The sequence below is a fragment of the Sapajus apella genome, unplaced genomic scaffold (assembly GCF_009761245.1).
Source record: "Sapajus apella isolate SASKATOON/1434 unplaced genomic scaffold, GSC_monkey_1.0 scaffold24, whole genome shotgun sequence".
In the NCBI taxonomy this organism is placed as follows: domain Eukaryota; kingdom Metazoa; phylum Chordata; class Mammalia; order Primates; family Cebidae; genus Sapajus; species Sapajus apella.
In genome coordinates, this window is record NW_022436964.1 from 12770909 (window position 1) to 12794472 (window position 23564).

Consider the following 23564-nt stretch of genomic DNA (forward strand, 5'->3'; position numbering starts at 1 on the left):
ACAGTTATGCATATTGGTTAGGTTAGTTTAAGTGCCACCATTTTTGCATAGTTTGGAGAAGACTGTGGATTTAGAGGGACTTCCAATGTGTGCTTGAGTTTTGAGGTACTGGGAATCAAGGCATAAAAATAGTTTTACTGACAAGAGCAACAAACAACACTAAAAGGAAAGACCAAGAAAAAGAAAGTACAACTTCAATGGAGAAAGAACTCGGAGGTGAATAACAGGACACAGTGGACATTTTGGACAAGGCTGCAGAATAAAGGGTGGGTTTTCTCTCAGGAATTCAAAGGCACACCAATGAAGGAGGCAGGACTGAGAAAGTTAGTTCAGTGCTCAGGTGGCTGAAATGGTGACAAGAATCTTTGTGCTTTGCAAGATCTTGTGCTTGCTATAAAGTATTAGATATTTTCTACTTTTTTTCTTGATGTGACTAGGAACTTATAATCAGTTAGAATTGAAATATTAATATTTTAATATTTTATGTGACTAGAAACTTATAATCAGTTGGAATTTAATATCTAATTAATATTACAGTACTTATATACATTTGCTGACCAAGTAAGGCACATGGTCAGCAAATGTATATAAGTACTCTATAAAAAGAACGGACAATAAGAGAGACGTCAAAGAAAGCTTGCTTACATTTGCAAAAAGAGAGAGACCAAAAATAGGAAGAGGTCACTTTGGAATAGAAAAGCAATAAAAAGATTTGAAAGATGGTACTTGGAGTGAAACATACATAAGGAATGGCTTGAACACAAGCAAAATGGAAAACAAACCAAGCAGCTGCAAAACCATCCCACTTTCTAACCAGATAAGAGTATTTCCCACCAATGTGAATCGATTTGAAATTACTGAATAGTCTCTCGTTAGGCTCCTGAATATCTTCAACACTCGATTACCAGTAAATGCATGTGGGTCTGCATTTTATTGATGACACAAAATAGTTGCACTCCAGGCTTTGCTCAAAAGAACCACTTAGGCTCCCACCCCTTGGTGTTCATTAAAACCTCCATTGAGGCAGGGCATGGTGGCTTACGACTATAATCCTAGCACTTTGGGAAGCTGAGGCAGGTGGATCACCTGAGGTCAGGAGTTCAAGACCAGCCTGGTCCACATGGCGAAACCCTGTCTCTACTAAAAATACAAAAAAAAATTAGCCAGGCATGGTGGTAGGCACCTGTAATCCCAGATACTCATAAGGCTGAGGTGGGAGAATTGCTAGAACCCTGGGGGCAGAGGTTGCAGTGAACCGACATCACACCATTGCACTTCAGCCTGGGCAACAGAACAAGACTCAGTCTCAAAAAAAAAAGAGGAAGGAGAGAGGAGAGGAGAGGAAAGGAAGGGAGGGGAGGGGAGGGACTCAACTGAAAGAACCACTCTTAGGAGGATTGCCTTACAGACATGTGGTCTTGCCACCCCTCTAACATCCTGAAATCTATCTCCAGATTAACTCAGATTAGCCAAGACCTGGCTACCCGGACAACCTTCCCCTGCTCCTCCCACAGCCTCCTCCCTACAGAAGGGTGTTATGCGTCCTTCTTTTGTCACATCTTCGGCTTGCATAAAAGGCACTCAGAAAAGTCAATTCTATGACATTCTACCTTGTGTAGGAAACTTGTTTACCACAATTATAAGGCACAATGTTCATGTAAGAGAAGTTCCAGTCTGAACTCAGCACCAAAAACAGATGTGCTCTTTCTGAGCAATTGCTTTAGTACACATACTGTCGACTCAGTAACAGATAATGTGCCTTTCCTGACCCCACCTCGAAAAGTTGGAGGCCAGTAAGAGTGTAGGTCATTGCATGAAGCACTTTAAATCTAATTCCAAGCTCTGTTTTATGTTAATGACTGACTTTCTTCTCCCTTTAAATGTGTAAAAGCATCAGTATTTGCCTGTGTCCTTTGCAACTGACTTAAATCCTTTCTACAGAAAGATAGATTGTAAATATATGATTGATTGGATTTCTCCTCTTGCAAGTGGAAGTCCACCTGGTCTTCATCCCTAAATAATCAGATTAATGCCTGGTGGGCTTGCAGCAGGCCTACAAGAGATACTGCCCACTATTTCTGCATCTGTCAGAACCTCCTGGACGTTCAGCCACATGTCAGGTACACCAACACCCACACACCCACAGCCAAATGCCAAATCAATCAGGATTGCCAGGAAATTCCAGGAATTAACAGAGAGCTTTACACAACCAGAAGGGGACAAACTCCAGTCATGCCCAGGAGTATTGCTTCCAAGTCTCAAAAAGCGAGGCAAGTCATGTTTTCAGAAAATCCGTCTGAAAAGAGAACTGTATTTTACACATCACATATAAGTGTCTTTGTATTACACATCACATTCAACACACTTTACTGACCACCTACTTTGTGCTAAAACAAATGACAATGTTGAAGGGGACTTAAGGACAATAGAGTTTTGGCCCTCCCCACGACAGAAGATAGCAGGGACTCCTGGTGAGCGTGGACCTTGGGCATCAGACAGGCATGGCTCTGAGTGCTCTGAGTCTTGCCTTTGCCACATATTGGCTGTGACTGCAGCCAAGTAACTCTCTGAGCCTCCATTTCCTCATTTGTAAAGTAAAGATGATGATGGTGATGATGGTATCCTCACCTTATCTCAAGGTTGTTGATTTGTAAGGGATTTGGCAGAGTGTCTGACATACAGTATGACTTAGTAACTGTTACCTTCTCTCCAGTTCACCTCTCTTTTTCCAAAAACTTTAAATCACTTCAGTGAGTGAGAACATTCAATAAAGCTAAGTATAATCAAAGGCAAATTGAAATAATTACTATAAAGAAAGAAAAATAATAACACGCTCTCACTTGCCTCACAACTCTATTAAGGTTGCTATTAATCCACATTTTTAAATGAAGATGCTGAGGCTCAGATATGTCAGAAAGTTTGTCCAAGTAAGTGGCAGAGTTGTGATTTGTATTCATGTAATCTCATTCTAGACGCCATATTCTTAACTGCTTGTAAAATACTCATTTGAAATACATGAAAAATTTTGTGGAAGAATAGAGGAAGGGGCAATTTATTTCTACTTGGGAATGGTGGTCAAAAAGCCTTTGTGAAAAAGAGAACATCAGAGCTAGGCCTTAAAAGAAGAGCAAGATTTCATTTTGATAGAAGTAAAATGGAAATGGAGATATAAAAAGGAGGACTATTCCAGGCTGAGAAATTGGTGCCAACAATGTGGAGGCATAAAAGGACATGATGTGCTGGAAAACAGGGAGAAATTTGCGTGGATAGACATGTCTTGGCTCATGGATACAACATGGCGTAAACCAGTCACGGTAATCCTATTCCCACTTCCCAGACAAAGAAATGAAGCAATAGGAAGAATCAGAGAACAGGTTGGGGCCAAATAATATCATGCCTAGAACATCTTCTGGAACGTTTGAACCTTAGAGGCAATAGCAGTGAGCCGCAGATGGTTATAGAAGAGGAGATACATGATACTACCCATGTTCCAAGAAAACAATTGTCAGTAATGTGGGGGAAATATTAGAATGAGAGAGAGAAAACAGTTAAGGGTCTCCTGTTATATTTTAGCTAAGAGACAGTAAAGGGCTGGATGGGGGCAATGGAAGTGAATATGCACACAGATATCCCAGAGGAAAACCGGCTGGGCTTGACCACTGATATGGGTGCCTCGAAAGGCCAATAAGGAGAAGAAGAAGAAAGCAGTTATTATTGTAAAGTGTAAAATATTGCTCTTAGGAAAGCAGTATAGTAATGGGGTGTACTGAACTGCAATGAACAACACCCAACTAACAGAGATTTAGACAATAAAGACATTTCATTACCTCACAAAAGAAGTCTGGGCTGGGTGTGGTGGCTCACATCTGTAATCCCAGCACTTTGGGAGGCTGAGGTGGGTGGATCACCTGAGGTCAAGAGTTTGAGACCAGCCTGCTCAATGTGGCAAAACCCCAACTCTACTAGAAATACAAAAAAAATTGCCAGGGGTGGTGATGAGCGCCTGTAATCTTAGCTACTCAGAGACTGAGGCAGGATAATTGCTTGAACCCGGGAGGCAGATGTTGCAGTGAGCTGAGATTGCACCACTGCACTCCAGCCTGGGCAACAGGAGCAAAACTCCATCTCAACAACAACAACAAAGTCTGATGGCAGAGAGTTCCAGGGGTAGTTCAACTGCTCAGTGATGCTAGAGACTGGGCTGGTGTCTCTGAAATCCCCTAACCTTTTCCTCACAGTCTCACATGGTGGCAGCAGCAGTTCCAAGAATCCTTTCTTGATATGAGAGTATCCAAAAAAGGCAGGGCCTCTCTTCCCAAATCCTAGCAGCTTCTGAACAAACATCCTGTATGCCAGAATGTCATCATTGGCCACGCTCAGCTACCAGGAAGTTGGAAGAACAAGTATCTGGTAAATGGAGGTAGGATTACGGTGACAGACTTACACCATGATGTACCCACAGGCCACGTTTATCATGGGCTGATCTAATTCAGGTGTTGATAAGGAAAAAGAGGTCATGACTGGTGAGTGGGTAGCCAGCAGTGTTTGCCAAAAGCTTTTTGAATTAGCAGTCAGCCTTCTAGAAAATGGGAATTTGCAAGAAGATCCTGTAATAATTGGGAGTGAAGCATCTTGCTGATGAAAGCCAAGCTCCTATTCAGCAGCCTCACAAGGGATGGCTTAGCCCAATTTCCTTTCTCAGGACCAAGAGTGTATTTTGAGTTGCTGAGCTTGGCAGGAAGGTGGAGGAAGGGATGACACAGAACCACTAGGATTTGTGATTCAGACTGAGAGAACTTCTGGCAAAGTAGTCTCAGGTGAGAAAGAACGTTTTCTCCTCCCAGCAGTCTTCAGAACTGAAGAATATTGGCTCACAATTTTCACCGGGGCTATATAATCCTCTTTTGCATGTTCAAGTTCTAACAGGTCCAGTTCAACTACTACTTCCTTCAAGACGCTTTTCCTATCACTGGTCACCTTGTGCCCCACTGTGCTATTTACACACATCTACATCCACTTTCCAATCACTCCTGATGCACTTGCCTTCCAACCCTACATATGCAAGCTATCATCAAATCCAGCCAGCTTGATCTAAATAGCTACTGATTCTGTCCACCTCTCTCATCTTCATTGCTGACAATAATGCTTGAGTCTAACGGCCATGTACTCCATGCCAGGCATTATTCTATATATCTTACACTTATTAATCCATTTTATCCTTTCAACAACCCCATTACGTAGATCATAGCAATTATTTTATGCAGAAAGAAACTTGGAGACACAAATAGTAAGGAACTGGATCAAATTCACACAGGTAGTAAGTGACTGGGGTACTCTTAGGAGTTCATGCCTCAGTTGATAATTACACTGCCTCTGTCATCTAAGCCACATTCCATTTGACCTAAATACTGCAACAGGTTCCTATCCGAACTCCTTGTCTGCACTCAACTTCTTTTCAATGCATTTATCCTGGAGTTAGAATGACCTTTATAAACCACAAAATATAATCGTGACACAATCCCACCATCCCTGATGCTCTCCATGATGTAGCCCCGCCTACCTGTCCTGCCTTATTCTGTGTTAGCCTTCTCCTCAGCCTTTGGACTCTTAACTACCTTGGCTGTTTCCTTCCTTCCTACCCCAGGACCTTTGCACAGACAGTTCTCCCAACCTAGAAGGCTCTTCTTTACTTCCAATCCTGTCCACCTTACCTACTGTTATGATTTGGCTGTGCCTCCACCCAAATCTCCTCTTGAATCACACTTCCATAATTCCCACATGTTGTGGGAGGGACCCAGTGGGAGATAACTTGAATTATGGGGGCAGTTTCACCCCATGCTGTTCTCATGGTAGTGAATAAGTCTCACAAGATCTGATGGGTTTACCAGGGGTTTCCGCTTTTGCATCTTCCTCATTTACTCTTGCTGCCACCATGTAAGATGTGCCTTTCACCTCCCACTATGGTTCTGAGGCTCCCTGGCCATGTGGAACTATAAGTCCAATTAAACCTCTTTTTCTTCCCAGTCTTGGGTATATTTTTGTCAGCAGCATGAAAATGGACTAATATACCTACTTAACTTCTCATTGTTCACATCACAATTTCAATGTCACTTCACACTAGGGAAAGCCTTCCCCTAACTAGTTCAAGTTCTGATAGGTCATGGCAGATTCTGTTAATGCATCACTAGATCATCAACCTCCTCACAAGGGCAGGGCAGTATCTGTGTACTTTGTTCATCAGTTTATCTCCAGTGATGAACCCAATGTTTGGCTCAGGAATTAGTCCACTTTATTACAGCTACAAATCTTAGCTCCCGTGCCAAAGTACAGATTCTTTGAGGTCCAGGACTGTGCCCTAGAGAAGCAGTCAGCTACAGTAAAGAGAATATGGCCTTTGGCCCATAGTAATTCAAAATCCAACTATACCACAACCATATCTGAATGCATGACTTCTCAAGTCTCAACCTCATCTTCTGTTAGTGGGAATAATGGCATTGTGAAGTCTAAAAGAGATACTGAAAAGAGCATGCTAGCGAATCTATCAGCAAATGCTTCTTAGATCTTTCTTCCCGGATGCATCTTTGGGTCCCAGGGGATCAATGACATAAGCAGTGAGAATAAAGAGCTGAGATTCTGCGACCACCCCACACAGTCATCACAGGCCACAGGTCATGGCTTCCTTCTCTACCACTGGGCATGCCTGGGTGCCACCATGTGAAAACATGCAAAAATGTCACAGCGAGCAAGAGGTTAAGGATTCGCTAGGAGGCCAAGGGAAGAAAGGGAATAGAATGAACCTGGTACATGTTAAGTAGCCACTAAGCAAAAGGCGTTTTCATACATTATCTCATTTAATACATAGCAAAAAGAAATCTGACTCTACAAATGAGGAAACAGAGGCTCAGGCAGGTTAGGTCTCACCCATCATCTCAGTGCAGGTAAGTGGTAGAGACTCTGACCCCAACCCAGATCTCTATTTCTCCATTGGACTTGCTCCTGCCACCCCAGGGCACTATCCCAAAATGAATCTCTTCCTCACTCTTGCTTCTGGGTAAGTGTGCATTATAAGGCCCAACGCATCTTTATGCATATTTACTGTCAACCTGACCCTCATGTATGTGGGAAGAATCAGGCAACTTAGTAATATTTGAGCATGCAGTATCTCAAGATTAAATATTTGCAAATGAATTAAACATGTTAGAGTCTATATTCTTAAAAGCTACATACTACTTGAGCAGAAAGACTCTCTATTTTGCTTAATATCAAAGTTGGCTAGATAATTTCTTTTAATTAACCTGATTTTGAATGAGCTTTAATTTAATGTATTAAGAGCAGTTAGTCATTAGTGTTCTCTGGGCCTAAATGAAGTTATACAAAATGAGTAATGAAGTCTAAAAGGGAGGTCAGCAAGGACAGAGTAAGCTCTATGCCCTCTCTCTGAGATGCTACCCCAGATTTGAGCTTGCAGTGGAGAAATAAGCTCCGGTACTTCACACAACTTGTCCCATCACAGAAACTACGTGCTACAGTTATTCAAAATGCAATCCACCCACTGCCTGCATCTGAATCTCCTGGGATGCTTGTCAGAATGCCACTTTCTGGTCTACAGATTCAGAGTCTCTGAGGATGATGCCCAGAAATCAGCATATTATCAAGCACCCCTAGATATTTCTAATTCATCCCAAGGTTTGAGCTCCTAAAACTTAAGAGTAAAAATGTACAAATCATAATAATTCAACATATTTATTCCAAGGGGATATATATTTTTTAAACTTGAAATGTTTAAATAAATAAAATATTTATCCCCGCAACTCTAAAAACAAGACATCCTCCATTTCGAAATGGGGGATGTCAAGTTTTGAAATATATACAGCATGCTCTCTCTTTAAACACAGCCAGGCATCAACTGCCTTGCACCTAGGAGGAGAAGAGAGCAACAGTTAGCAACTCACTGGTTCAGGAGATCTACACCATACATTCCAACAACCCTGACTAACTCACCTTTGTATTCAATTCCTAAGTAATTTGATCTTGTGGGGGAAGGGCATGTTTTCTAAATTTATAACTCCAGAATGATCTTTGGTTAGAAATAGATTCCCTGACTCAACTACTAATTGCATGTTCAGGACACTCTTTTATTCTTCTGTACAAGCACCAGAAAAGGTAATATTTTAGATAAATTACTTCCTTTTCTTATTATTCTCCACTGCTAAAGCCAGTTGCCTGCTAACCTACTAATTAAAATTCTGGATATGGGAAATTAATTTTATAAAAGTAACCTAATAGTTGAACAGGTCCTTGTGATTAAACTAACACCTCTAATCTTACACCAGTTTAGCAATCTCCGTTCCTTTGCTTCCTGGGACTTGCCACAGCCCTGAGTTCCCTGAAGCTTGATGACCAAGTCCCCAAGCATGGGCTCATCAGTTTCAGGGTTTACCAGAATCTCCCCATTTGGGAGAGCTCTGAGAGTTTTATCACCTTGGAAACAGGCTCTCTGAATGTGCATAGAAAGAATATTTTTTAAAGCACCATAAGAAAACAGGGTTTAGTTACCCCCAAATGTAAGAGTCACGATTCAAAACTGTCACCGACTCAGTAGCATCTTAGTTAAGAATAGTATCTTCAACTTGACACATCACAGCATGTGTACTTTTGCTAACCAAACTGGTAGTTGGAAAAAACAGCTCAAAAATATCCCATTTCCATATTTATTTTATTATTTTTTCTTCAAAAAATGCAATGGCTTCACTTACCAAACTGGTCAGGCCATGGCTGATATAGTCACTATATGTGTGTATGAAACAGTAAATATTAGACATCTAGTTACCTGTGTCATTTGTAGAAATCCTGATTTTGGAAAAGGAAATGTAAAAGATACATTCAAAGAAGACATTTTAAACCTTAAAATGGAACTGCTTGCTTTGATGCAAATGGCTATGGTGTGTGTGTATGCACGCGTGTGTGTATAAGAGAGAGACAGAAAGAGAGGAAGGAAAGAAAGAAAAGATTTGGATGAAATATTTCTTTCGGACTATCCCTTCTAGTATTACAAGTTGCGAAGCCTGCATCGTTAGTATATTATCTCTGTTGAATGATGGGGTGAATGAAATCAGTTCTTTTTATTCTATGTTCTGGACATGCTAAACAACACCGATACAATGATTCCTCCTCTTATTTCTTTCACAATAAAGTATGGAATTGTTTGTGGACAGTGCTAGGAGCTAAAAACAAAGATGACTGAAGCAAGGTTAGGGTTTATTGCCGATGTCTTAAGATTGGAGCGGGAGGCAGGGTGGGGGGGTTATACCCTTGCTCCCTGCTCCACCGCAGCCCGTACTGCTGTCGAGCCAGTTGTGCCACTGCTCCCGGCTTCTGAGAGCTCCCCAGCCAGCCCACGAACCCAACGCTAGGGTTCTCTCTGCGTTCCCCAAGAGCCAAAGACTCAAGTTCAACTCCGCAGCCGCGGCGCTCCCCGCGCACCGAGCGAACCCCGGGCTCCACGGAGCACCGCGCCAGGTTCCCTGCACCCGTCCTCCCGCCCGTCGGAGTGCGCCCGACCCCGCGCCCGCTTACTTTGCCGCTGTCGCTCACGCCGAGGAGGTGATCCCGCAGCACCTCCATGGGGCAGGCCCAGGTGGAGTGGACGAACGTCCCTCGGAAGATGTGCGCCAGGGGCGGCATCTGGGCGGCACACATGTCAGCGGCGGAGCGCAGCGCGGGTCTGCCTGCCGAGGAGGGCGCACGGGGCGGAGGCGCGGTGGGGCTCTCTGCAGCTGCGGGCGGACACCGGCTCCGGCCTCGTCCTGCCCCCGCTTCCCCGGGCGGTTGCCGGCACCCTGCAGGCCGCGCCCAGGGGCTGGCTCCCTACCTCCGCAATGCCAATAGGATTTTTCTCCCGCGAGTCGGCTCCGCGCTCCCGTGGGGTGTGGTCTTTCTCCCCACCCTTGCGTTAGTTTTGGATGTATTAACTCTTTGAGTTATCAAAATCAACCACAGCTGAGGCTGACAAGATCAACTTCCTCCACCTTCTATAGGTTGTGTCAGCCTGGCTCCTCTGACCCTTCGACTCTTAGGACCACTTAACTTCTTCCACCTGTAGCACCACGTTCTGAACTTGCATTCAGGGACAGGTGAAAAGTCAGCTGGGACTGCCTACCTTACGCCAGTTTCATTTTCAGTTTCTGTGGACTGCAGAATTCATATTGGTCCTCACCTGGAAGGTTCTGGAAGCACGTCTTATAGAACCTCTCTGGGAGCTCTGCAACTGGGTGTCATTATGGACCCCATGATTCCTCTCTTCACCTTGAAGCTACTGTTTTTGATTCTTGTGTCTGTCCGCAAACAATTCCAATACCAATTTTTCTCGTGTAAAATGAATGAATCTCTTTTATTTACTTCCAGTTGTACAAGGGGAGAAAATTAAGTTCTCAAGTCAGATAGGCATCAATGGTAGCAAGGGCTCGGTTGCTGAATTGGGAATCAAGAGACGATGGACAACACACGTGCGGGGCCTCGTTATCCTTATCAACCCCATTTGTGAAAATGGAGCTTGGACTGGGTCATAGCTAGGGCTGCCGCTAGGTCCGCGTTCCCACCCTGTATAATGACGACGGGGTCCTTCACTAAATTCCTCCATAAAGCCCAACAGGCTTCCATTCAGGGCCCTCTAACGTGCTGTTCCTTCTGCCCCTAATGCGTCTTGTGGCTCTTTACTTGGCAACTGTTCTCACCACTGATTTGTCTTAAATGTCAGGCTCTTTGGAGTCACCTTTTCTGACCACCAAGCTAGTGGCACCGGACTCCCAGCAGTTTCTACTCCACCAGTCTATCTCATTTCTCCCATTGCATTAATCATATCCAACCTTATTTATTTTGTGTTCTTTTAGTTTATTCCCCTTTCCCTTTCCCCAATACACACACACACACACACACACACACACACACACACACACACACCACCCCCCACCCCCACCCCCCACCCCCAGTAACAGAAGCGCCACAGGAGCAGGGGACGTGTCTTATGCCTAGAACAATGCCGGTGTTCCATATTTGTTTACTGAATAAGTGAATGGATGGTTTTTCTGTGAGCAGAGCCATAACCTGAGACAAATAACTATTTTGACGCCTACATAAAGGGTGAGGGTTTCATTGCAGTGTATGAGCAGGCTTTCTCTGAATTGCTGCTTTTATGACACAGGTCCGGCTTACAGAAATGATTCGCTCCCTTCTCAGTTCCTTCAGCTCCCCCACAGCCAATGTCTAGGGTGACCAACTCAGCTGGGTTTACCAGGCACTTTCCTGGTTTTAACATTGAAAGTCAGGCCATTCAGGAAATCCCTCAGAACCATGCACACAAATGGTGGATCACCCTACCAAGGACTCAGAATTAGGAATCTCTGCAGCTGAGATCATTACTCTTGTCCCTACACCTTGTCAGTTTCTCCTGATTCTGCCGGCCACACTCCCTCCTGGCAGTCTCAACAGCCAGCACACCGAAAACATTCTCTTGACCTTGTATACACAAAAGCCTCAGAAAGAAAGGTGAAGAAAATGGCTTTGAGACAGGATTCAATCAGGTGCTTCCAACAGTTGTATTAGTTTCCTAAAACAGATAATTTTTTTTTAATGAAAGCAACCTGAAAGTCAAAAAAATGAGACTAGTTTTATGAATTAAAATGTATCTACTTGATAGAATATTATGCAGTTATTAAAAACAACAGGGGAAATACGTAGCCACGTTGTTGAGCTTTTAAAAATGGCTTCTATGCTATGATTAAAATCATGAAAAGCTGTAAGCATATTGGCTGGAATTGAAAATGTGCATCAAACAATGTATGTTGTTCCGTGGGCATAACAGAATTGCTAGGTAGAGAATTTTGTTTTGATGTTTTTTAATGTTGTTACTACATGGTTTATAGGATGAGTAATCATTATGATGCTTTTAAAAAGTTAATCAGCTTAAACAGAAGGCTCAGCCATGAATCTCCAGGTGACATGGCATTAGTGCTCCTAAGGTAAATTTTAGCTCTTGAGCAATGCCTAGTTCCACTTCCATTCCGATCAAGTTGGAGGCACCTGGACTCAGGATCCAGAAGCCCTGGGTACTATACTGCCAGGCAACATGGCTTAACCACACGTCAGAAGTCTTGGCTTCCCAGCCAGTCACAATAACTCAAGCCTGTAATCCCAGCACTCTGGTAGGTCAAGGCAGGCGGATCACTTGAGGTCAGGAGTTCAAGACCAGCCTAGCCAACATGATGAAACCCCATCTCTACTAAAAACATAAAAAATTAGCCAGGTGTGGTGGCACACGCCTGTAGTCCAGCTTCCAGGGAGGTTGAGGCAGGAGAATCGCTTGAATCCAGGAGGCGGAAGTTGCAAGGAGCCAATATTGCACCACTGCATTCCAGCCTGGGAGACAGCGAGACTCCATCTGAAAAAAAAAAAAGTCTTGGCATCCCCCTACTGTCACTGGTTCTCCACTCTCAGACTTGATGACTCCTTTAAATTGCTGATCCTCCTGCAATTTTGACTCCCATTCTGGTATCCCCAGGGAAATGTTCTCCTGGCTACACAGATTTGGAGGAAAAAGAGGGTACAGAGCTTTTATATTTACCTTCAAACACAGCCCAAGCACCATTAGTGCTCCGCCCCCACACATCACTTCCTTCAGAAAAGAAGAGCCCCGCTTTGGCATGGAATGTTCCCTGGCTGCTTCTTCAGGCTTGGCTACCTCCACTCTCCCGTATGCTAAGAATCCACTTTGCTCACACTCTTCTCTCTGCTTGTGGTGCCCTTTTACCGTCTTCCACCATGTCTGCCTCATTGTCTCACCCACTCTCCCCACCCCCCGAAATCCGTCAGGTTAATTGCTCACCCTCACCTTTATCCAGGATATCTTTACATTTCTCCTCTAAGGTGTTAGGTGTTCCTCCCCTGAGTTTGTGCTGTAATTGTTCCATTATTCATCTATACCCCAAAGAAGATTGTGTCCTTCTGAAGGACCATGTCCTCTTCCTTTCTTTCTTTCTCTGTATCCCCTTAACACAGTGCCTGGTCACTAGGAGATGCTCAATAGATTTATATGAATATTAAAGTTCAGGAGATGGCTCTAGTGCCTATATTTTAGTTATAAAAATTAAGCGGCTATAGTGGGTGTGTGCTAATGGTGAACAATTCATTGGGACTAGAACTTAACAATGAGCTTTATTTCATCTATTTAGTTTTCCAACATTTTATTATGAGAATATTCAAACATACAGAAAAATTTAAAAGCTTCGTTTCTGACCATCTCAATTTTCTCTATTTCAGATACAGCCAAGTAGACCCCAAACTCCCCATCTGCTGGGGTAGGATCAGTGTGTTCTAAACCTCTAATTGTCTGAGGTCAAAATCTAGACCATAGCATGATTAGCTTTGAATTTTGGTCATCTCATTAATGTAATTATACCTGTAGCTTAGTCAAAATGTCCCTTTTGCTGGGTAGAACTTGACTGTTTGAAAAGGCTTTCTCCCTTACTGTCTCATTTTGAGCCTCTCAACAACCTTATAAAATAGGAAGAGAAGGTATTTTAACCATTCCACAGATGGGGAAACTGGGGTTCAGGGAGGTTGGCTTGCCTCTGCAGTTAGCATAGGATAGACTTGGATCTTGGGTCCAGTTGTTCTCACACATTGTCACATCACAGTAAACTCCCAGGAATGATTCATTCAGTTTTGCCATGACTCACTTGGCCACTGCACTGTGGGCTGTCAGCTACAACTTTCACATTGTACATGGTTTTCCAACAGTTGCTGGTGACACTCAGATCTAGTCTGCAGTAAAACTAAAGGGGATAATGAGCCTTGAGGAGAACAAGAATCCAATCAGCGTAGGTCAGTAGAATGGGCCAGCGAAAATAACTCAGGTTTTCATGAGACACAGAGAGTACAGGGAAGCGGGTTAAATGAGAAGCCACTTTTCCTCTCTTATCGGAGAGAAGTTGTCATTGCACAGTGAAATAAATGCTGCCTATTTTATTTATTCTTTTCATGTAGCTAAATCTATCAGTTTCCATGGTGCCCTGTGTTCACCATGGAAACTCTGACAAGCTCGTTATGCTTTAGAGGAAAAAAAAAAAAGATACACCAAAAATTTGAGATGGGATAAATGCATTTCTTTTAAAACTGTGTGTTCTTCTGAGTGGGAAGTCTTGATGGATAGCAAATCATAATGATCTCCATTTTCCAGTTCTTAGGTGAGAGTCCAGGTTTGCGTATCCATAGAACCAGCACCCTTGCTCCATCCCCTACAAAACTACTTTATTTGTATAGTGTAGTTATGCCTGTGAGTATCCCACCTCTGTATTTACTGACAATAGAGATGGCTAAATCCATATTTTGTCGATTTTTATGAGACTATAATGCTAGTCCCTACATACATTCTTTTAACAGTTTGTTCACTAAACAAATATTTGTTGGACATCTATATTATGACAGGCACTATGCTGAGCACTGTGGGTATGACTGCATGAAACAGATATTGTCTTACCCATATGTAATTTACACAAATCTACTTTCTCTCTGCCACCTCTAGGAGTAGGAATTAATAGCTTTCATAGTATTACTGTAATAGTTCCCTAGCATAATTAGTGAATGTCATATATTATATATACTACCTGTCAAATTTTAAGTGATATGAATATAATGAAAGGCACTTAACGATTAATGCTGAAGTGACACATGGATAACAATGCTCTAGTATACTACTTAACATTACTTGTTTCAAAGAAGTCGATTGTTACTATTATTATTATTTTGAGACAGAGTCTTGCTATGTCGCCCAGGCTGGAACACATTGGCACCATCTCAGCTCACTGCAACCTCCGCCTCCTGGGTTCAAGTGATTTTCTGCCTCAGCCTTCCCAGTAGCTGGGACTGAGGGCGCCTGCAACCACACCCAAGTAATTTTTGTATTTTTAGTAGAGATGGGGTTTCACCATGGTAGCCAGGCTGGTCTTGAACTCCTGGCCTTAAGTGATCCATCCTCCTCAGACCCCAAAGTGCTGGGATTACAGGCATGAGCCACTGCATCTGGCCAGAAGTCTATTATTTTTAAATACCTACTATATTATTCTTGTGAAATTGGCATATGTTTATTTTTTAAGATTTGAATCTTTTAAAATACTGTATCTCACTATCCAGATATATTATCACCATTAGCACCCTTGTGGTTTACTTAGAAAAGTTCAAATATAGAAAAGACAAAAGATAATAGCCTAAAAGATTGTAGATGAGGAAAGTAAGGAAAAGGAAACCTACCTCTACTTTTTAGAACAGCAATCAAGTTTGGAGAAATGCATATATTTTACCTGAATTTTATAGAAAAAAGGAAAACAGAACGAGAGGAGTGAGTTGCAACTTGAATTAGGTTTTATGCCAGACAGGTGCAGGGAGATATTTTTCTGGCTGGAAGTCTTTAAGTACCATGTAGGCAGCTGTCTCCGTCACCTACTCATACCGCTGATCCCTCGAATCAGGTAGCACCTTAGTAAAATTTAGCTTATGCCAGCTTCCTACCATGACAGCACGCTCAAAGCAAATATTCTTGACCTGGTGTTATTCTGTGTACATTTATGCTCCAACATGGATTATAAAGGTATTCTACTTTTACTATCAAGGGATAAACAATACATACAATCAATATCTATAGGTTCCTATTCCAGCTCAGTCAGAAGCCAATGATATCTTGGCAAAGTCATTCTACTTCAGGCCTTGGTTTCTTCATCTGTAAGATGAAAGGTCACATACCATCCACTGGTTCCACACTTCTTTACTCCCAAGGATTCATTTCCTTATTTCTCCTGCTTACATACCTTTAAGTTTTACAAGTTATCAAGAAAACTAGTACAAGAAAGAAACTCAATAAAAGCTGGTAAATGAAAGATTTCCCCGTTTTTCATTCATCAAAGACCAAAATAACTACCAATCAGAGCTTCTGATGAACGTGAACTGTCTAGCATGTCATGTTCAGTTTACATAATTCAAACCAAAAGCAGGTCTAACATTTTACTTATCCCATGCAACCTATCTCAAGTTGGACAAATTCTGTTAAACCTTTGTGAAATATTAGAGATGACTTAAGAAACACAGCTTGAATTTGGTTTTCTTTATTTTCTTTTATTTTTTAATTTTTATTTATTTATTTATTTATTTATTTAAAGCCAGTCAAATTTAGCAGTGGGGGATGAATTTGTTGAACAATCCTCCTAAGCACCCTGGGACTCCAAGTTGATCAATATTGAAGTATGGTTGGGAAGCCACTGAAATGATTTCACACGTTTTGGGGAGTTAATTTGCCACTTTTCTGCTTTGAACTAGAAGAATCTGTACATCTAAAGTGTGCCACATGGACAACTGAGACCTAGGGGATGAAATGCATCCTATTAGGCTCTCATTCTGGGGATCTCAGAGAAAGTTTGGTTTTTCCCAAGAATATTAAAATGCAGCTTAACTGGTTTGAGCTGACAGTGGAGCTAAAGTGAAAAGACGCTTGCCCCAGCTAAGAATGTATGCTAGCTGAGGTGCTGAGAGTCATCGCATCCATGTTCCTAGACTCCATGTTCCTCAAAACCATAGTGATATTGGGCCCCACTCTAGCAGAAAGCCAAACATTATCATCCTGACAGAAGCTACCCCTTTAGATAGGTGTGCACTTCATAGAGAAAGTAAAAACCAACTGAAGCTCAAGTTAAATTGTCATAACAATGATTTTAAGGAAAAAAGAAAGTTTTGAGGAATCTCACGATATTGTTTGAATATGTAAAATTAAACTTATTTGAAAAACTATAAATGAATGTCAAAACTTCCTTTGTGTATATTTCTAAAGGGATTATTTTTTTTTTCTTTTGAGACACAGTCTCACTCTGTTGCCCAGGCTGGAGCGCTGTGGTGCCATCTCAGCTCACTGCAGCCTCCGCCTCCTGGGTTCAAGTGATTCTCCTGCCTCAGCTTCCTGAGTAGTTGGGACTACAGGTACACGCCACGACACTGGGATAATTTTTTGTATTTTTAGTAGAGATGGGGTTTTATCACGTTGGCTGGGATGGTCTCCATCTCCTGACCTCGTGATCCACCCATCTCAGCCTCCCAAAGTGCTGGGATTACAGGCGTGAGCCACCGCGCCTGGCCGGGATGATTTTAATATTATGTATAAATGGAATTTACCAGCAGGGCGCTGTGGCTCATGCCTGTAATCCCAGCACTCTGGGAGGCCAAGGCGGGCGGATCACGAGGGCAAGAGATCATGACCATCCTGGCCAACATGGTGAAACCCCATCTCTAGTAAAAATACAAAAATCAGCTGAGCATGGTGGCACACGCCTGTAGTCCCAGCTACTCAGGAGGCTGAGGCAGAATAATCTCTTAAACCCCGGAGGCAGAGGTTGCAGTGAGCCAAGATTGTGCCACTGCACTCTAGCCTGGTGACAAAGCAAGCCTCTGTCCTAAAAAAAAAGAAAAAGAGAAAGAAATGTACCATTTATATAACACTCTTTCATATAAAATGCAACTAATTATTTTTGTGACAAGAATCCAGCCCTAATGGGATGAAAACAAACATTTATGAGAAGCAATTTTTGTTGCTGCTTTTAGAAGTTTGGTTTGTGTTTTCGGAATTATTTGTGGAATGGCATATGGCAGGAAATCAGTAAATATTAATATTAGATAAATTAATGTTATGTTATATACACCAAAACTCCAATTCAGAATCACTCATTCTCCCCCATGGAGCATTAAAATTGCCGTAGTGTCCATATTACCAAAATATGCTATGAAACGAAGAACATGTGATTGGGGTTTGGAGCACATTAAGTTCAGACAAGGTTGAAAGTGACAGAAAACCAGCTAGAACTCTGCAGTCCAAATGGGAATGGAAATATTCGTTTTGCGTAACAACAACGAAAAATCTATGGTCTCACTCTCTTCTGGCAGCACAGATTTGTTGCAGGTTCAATCAATGTCTACAGCACCCAGCTTCTCCTCTCTCTCTCTCTCTCTCTCTCTGCCCTCTTTCCTCCTCTTTTCCCTCTCTTCCCATCTTCTCTCCTCCACACAGACTCCATTCTCTGATAGCTCCCTCCTCGTGATCACAACGTGATGACAACTGCCCTAGACTTTATACTCTCAAATTCAGGTGAAGAAAAAGTGAAGTGACCTTTCCCAAAAGTTTCGGAAAAATACAAAAACCAAACTCATCATCTTATGTACCACAATAGGCTGATATGCCCAGCCCTAACAACAATAACCAAAGCATTATAGCCAGGGCAATGTGACATGTGATACTCTGATCTGGGTCTCATGCCCCATCTCTTAGTTAATGAGCAGGTAGGGAAGGAAGTACAGGCACTCAGAGTAGGGAACGTGGGGTTCCCTAGACAAATTGGAACGTAGTGTCCAGAAGAAGATGAATGGGTGCTGGGCAGCAAAAAGTGCAGGTGTTTATTGGGGTGTGGTAAGTACAGGCTTCTTTACTAAAAGTTACTGACAACTAACTGATAAGCATGGATATAATTAGAAATATAACAAGCATAAATATTGATAAAGTATAGTAGAATACATGAGGTACATTCAATAGTTATTGTAAGATGCTCTCATTTTCCTCTCAAAATAAAACCTTATTTTGTGCCTCTAAGAGTAAGATGTTATGCATTATATAGGATGTAAAAATGACTCTTAGATTTCCTGCCTTCACATTAGAGGAAGGGTAAAAAAATGAAATGAGGCCGGGCGCGGTGGCTCAAGCCTGTAATCCCAGCACTGTGGGAGGCCGAGGCGGGTGGATCACGAGGTCAAGAGATCGAGACCATCCTGGTCAACATGGTGAAACCCTGTCTCTACTAAAAATACAAAAAATTAGCTGGGCATGGTGGCGCGTGCCTATAATCCCAGCGACTCAGGAGGCTAGGGCAGGAGAATTGCCTGAACCCGGGAGGCGGAGGTTGCGGTGAGCCGAGATCGCGCCATTGCACTCCAGCCTGGGTAACAAGAGCGAAACTCAGTCTCAAAAAAAAAAAAAAAAAAAAAAAAAAAATGAAATGAAGCATTTTTTAATTAGAAATGGGGATCTCCCTATACTGCATGCAATCTGGTCTCAACCTCTTGGCCTCAAGTGATCCTCCTGCCGCAACTTCCCAAAGCCCTGGGATTATAGGTGTGAGCTACTGCACTTGGCCTGGAATGCCTCTTCTCATTTTTATTTACAGATTTCTCTTCCCTTAGATCTCAGACTACAGACAACACAGATTTAGGTCAGAGGTGGGGTCACCATGACTTAGAAGAAAGGCATTTAACATTTTGGTGGCATAAGGAATGTACTTCCTTTTAGCTAATTATGGTCATTTTCAGATATGGGACATTTTGACTTACTTATTTCAATGGAGAAATATTTTTATGGCCCAGAACACATAATATTCAATGTCAATTTTATCATTAATGTGTATAATTTTTATCCATTACTCATGTCATTACGCTAAAATTCCATATACACTGAAACTCCAAATCAGAATCACTCATTCTCCCCCATGGAGCATTAAAATTGCCATTGTGTCCATATTACCAAAATATGCTATGAAATGAAAAGCATGTAAGCTCAGACAAGGTTGAAAAAGTGAAATGAATAATGGAGCTTTTCTTTTTTATTAGAGACAGGGTTCTCCTAATACTACATGCAATCTGGTCTTGAACTTTTGGCCTCAAGTATCCTCCTGCCTCAACTTCCCAAAGCCCTAGGATTACAGGTGTGAGCTACTGCACTTGGCCTGGAATGACTCATTTTTCTTTCAGACTTCTCTTCCCTTAGATCTCAGACTACAGACAACATGGATTCGGGGAGGGATAAGGTCACTATGACTTAGAAGAAAGGCATTTAACATTTTCGTGGCATAAAGAATGTACTTTCTTTTAGCTAATTATGCTTATTTTCAGATATGGGACATTTCAATATACTTATTTCAATGGAGAAATACTTTCATGGCCCAGAACACTTGTTAAATGCCAATTTTATCATTAATGTGTATAATTTTTACCCATTCCTCAAGTCATCCTAAGATTGATTACAAAATTCAGCAAAGCTACATTTGACCAATGACACCAAAATGCTTGGTTCAAATGAATCATGTAAAAAAGTCCTACTTTGATCATATCTACTCACCAAATTTTTACTTGTTAACCTAAGGTAAAGTGTTTGAAAGAGGAATAGCAGGCCATGTCTTGTCCGTATTTTTAGATATTCCTAGATGTGTTAGGATGATGGACTATGACCATAAAAAGAATATAATATGAAATGCATGGAAAGAAACAATGATGTAAATGTTTCATAAGATGCAATAAAAACTTATATATATATAATAATATATAAATTCTCCCCTTTCCCTAGTCAATTAAATATGATTGCTGTTGCTGTTGTCGCTGTTGTTTAATGTGCTGTTACCAGTTCTCGCCTTTATCCAACTTCTTACCCTCACATTCATTTAGTCTATAAACATTTGTTAGCACCTTCTATAGTCCAGGTATTCTGTTAAGCCCTAGAAATCAAAAGATTTTAAAAAGTCATGACTTAAATCCTTAAGAAGCTTATAAGATAATGGTAGAAACCAACAGGCACACATGTGACTTTGATAAACCATCTGCAGGTGTGTCTCTTCCCCTTCAAGTCTCACATACTCTATCGCCCCATCATAGGGTGCTGTGAGAACTGGGTCTGTCTCCTTTACTGCTCTGGAAACATTGAAAGATATTTGGGACAGAGACCCACTTTTTAGTTTTTATTTTTGACTTACTTTAACCTAACACCTGTATTCCCTCATGCTGAATAAAGGAAAACCAAATGGCATCTGATTTCAGAAAGGTGATCACCTGCTAATGTGAATGTGGCGTTAGAATAAGGGATTCTGTATCTCTGGGCTACAGGTGTTTATTGTCTAACTTTCTCTCAGTGCCTGCCCAGTGCATTGTGCTGCGGGGAAGTGCCAGAGACCACGGAAAATATTTCCAGAAAATATTACCCAACAACGTCTGCAAGCACAAGTTATCTCCAGGACAGGAAACTTCCAAGGGATGAAATGCTCTGGCTCAAAAATTTGTCTTATCCCAGCTTGGTGGCAAGATGACAGTCCTGATCGAGGTCTGAGCTAACCTGGGACTTTAAATACACAACTCATTCTGCTAACTCCCCTGCCCTTCCTTCCTGCTTACCAAGCAACCTTCTGGTGAACATTTAGCTTCTCATACAGATGGCACTAATAGAGAGGCTTTGGGGCAGTTACATTTCTCATGGTTGGCTAACTACCTTAGCAGTCTGGGCTTTCCATGCAGTCTGCTGTGAGCGAAGTGAACATCATCAATCTCCCTTTATCTGGGAAATCCTGGGACCCTAGCAATACTGCATCTGTGGAACTATGGGACTGAAGGCCAGAATAGGGGATATGAAAAGTACACTGCAATAGATAGGATGAACCCTGTACGGGTCCCGACAAGTCATTTTTCTTATGGAGTCTCCCTTTGTCACCAGGCTGGAGTGCAGTGGCGCCATCTCGGCTCATTGCAAGCTCCGACTCCCTGGTTCTGAGTATTCTCCTGCCTCAGCCTCCCGAGTACCTGAGATTACAGGCATGTGCCACCATGCCTGGCTAATTTTTGTATTTTCAACAAAATACAAAAATTTTTGTAGAGATGGGGTTTCACCATGTTGGCCAGAATGGTCTTGATCTCCTGACCTCATGATCCACCTGCCTCAGCCTCTCAAAGTGCTGGGATTACAGGTGTGAGCCACTGTGGCTGGCCGTCATTTTTCTTTAATGACTCCCCAGCCTCATCCTATGTGTGATTCAACACCTATCAAGTCTTAACTTGGACTGTAGAAACAGTTGGAGGATGTCCACGGGTCTGGAGGTAGAGATGCCATGGCCAACATGCCAACAGGAGTGAAGCACAGCCCGTGGAGAACGCAGCTGTGCCTGGCTTATTCTCTGGTTTACTTATGTAGAGAGGCTGCTGGTCTATTCTGTTGAAAGTTTGAATAATTTTTTTTTAATCAAAAGGAAGAGGCTGGGCATGGTGGCTCACACCTGTAATCCTAGCTGTTTGGGAGGCCTAGGCAGGTGGATCATCTGAGTTCAGGAGTTCAAGACCAGCTTGGGCAACAGGTAGAAACTCTGTCTCTACTAAAAATACAAAAAATTAGCTGGGCATGGTGGCACATACCTACAATCCCAGGTACTCGGGAGACTGAGGCAGGAGAATTGCTTGAACCCAGGAGGCAGAGATTGCAGTGAGCAGAGATTGCACATTGCACTCTAGCCTGGGCGACAGGGCAAGACTCTGTCTCAGAAAATAATAAAAATAAAAATGAAAATAAGTAAACTAGCAAGGTGTGGTGGCACACGCCTATAATCCCAGTTATTTAGGAGGCTGAGGTAGGAGAATCATTTGAACCTGGCAGGCAGAGGTTGCAATGAGGCCAGATTAGGCCACTTTACTCCAGGAAAGAAAGAAGCAAGAAAGCAAGAAGGGAGGGAGGGAAAGAAGGAGGGAAGGAGGGAAGGAAGGAAGGAGGGGGGGAAGGAAGGAAGAAGGGAGGGAGGCAGGGAGGAAGGAGGGAGGGAAGGAGGGCAGGAGGGAAAGAGGGAAGGAAGGAAGGAGGGAAGGAAGGAAGAAAGGAAGGAAGGATGGAGGGAAGGAAGGAAGGAGGGAGGAGGGAAGGAAGGAAGGAGGGAAGGAAGGAAGGAAGAAAGGAAGGAAGGAGGCAGGGAAGGAAGGAGGGAGGGAAGGAAGGAAGGAGGGAGGGAAGGAAGGAAGGAGGTAGGGAAGGAGGGAAGGAAGGAAGGAGGGAGGGAAGGGGGGAAGGAGGGAAGGAAGGAAGGAAGGAGGGAGGGAAGGAGGGAAGGAGGGAAGGAGGGAAGGAAGGAGGGAGGGAGGGAAGGAAGGAAGAAGGGAAGGAAGGAGGGAGGGAGGGAAGGAAGGAAGGAGGGAGGGAAGGAAGGAGGGAGGGAGGGAAGGAGGGAAGGAGGGAAGGAGGGAGGGAGGGAAGGAGGGAAGGAAGGAAGGAGGGAAGGAGGGAAGGAAGAAAGGAAGGAGAGAGAGAATAAAAGAAAAAATTGGAGTAATTTTATTCCATTTCTCATTACCAGGCAAGGACATAACTTCAGATACTCTAAAATAAACTCCAATGAGACTGCACTCAATCTGAGAAGTGTATTTGTATTGTCTCGATTGTATTGCTATTCACTAATTTTTTTTTTCACCATGTATTGCATTCTAAAAATAAGCTAGGTGCTAGTCAGAAAAGTGAATCAGGCTCAAACCCTGATTATATAAAAATGCTGGCTGCTAGCCTGCCTCGCAGGACTCCTGTGAGAGTTTCCTGCTGACTTGAAGACTGGCAAAGAACTCTCTCAAGGAGTTGTCAAAATCTTAATACAAATAATCCACTCTAATTACACCAACATTATATGTTTATTACATGATATTATATATATTACATATATTATATATATATATATATATATATATATATATATATATAT

At 42.5% G+C, this 23564-nt stretch overlaps 1 protein-coding gene across 4 annotated transcripts in view; it reads right to left on the bottom strand.

Annotated features, from left to right (window-relative positions):
* Positions 1–23564, bottom strand: part of GDA (guanine deaminase) — a 158835-nt gene that overhangs the window by 106540 nt on the left and 28731 nt on the right. The window contains exon 1 of one of the 4 annotated variants that reach the window (XM_032290682.1): positions 9577–10518. The exons of 1 other annotated variant lie outside the window; for it this stretch is intronic. In XM_032290682.1, the coding sequence (XP_032146573.1) occupies positions 9577–9699 (123 nt within the window). In that variant the 5' untranslated portion in view covers positions 9700–10518. Of the gene's footprint in view, positions 1–9576; positions 10519–23564 lie in introns of those variants that run through there. 2 more of the 4 variants (XM_032290683.1, XM_032290685.1) reach the window with 2 other exon arrangements.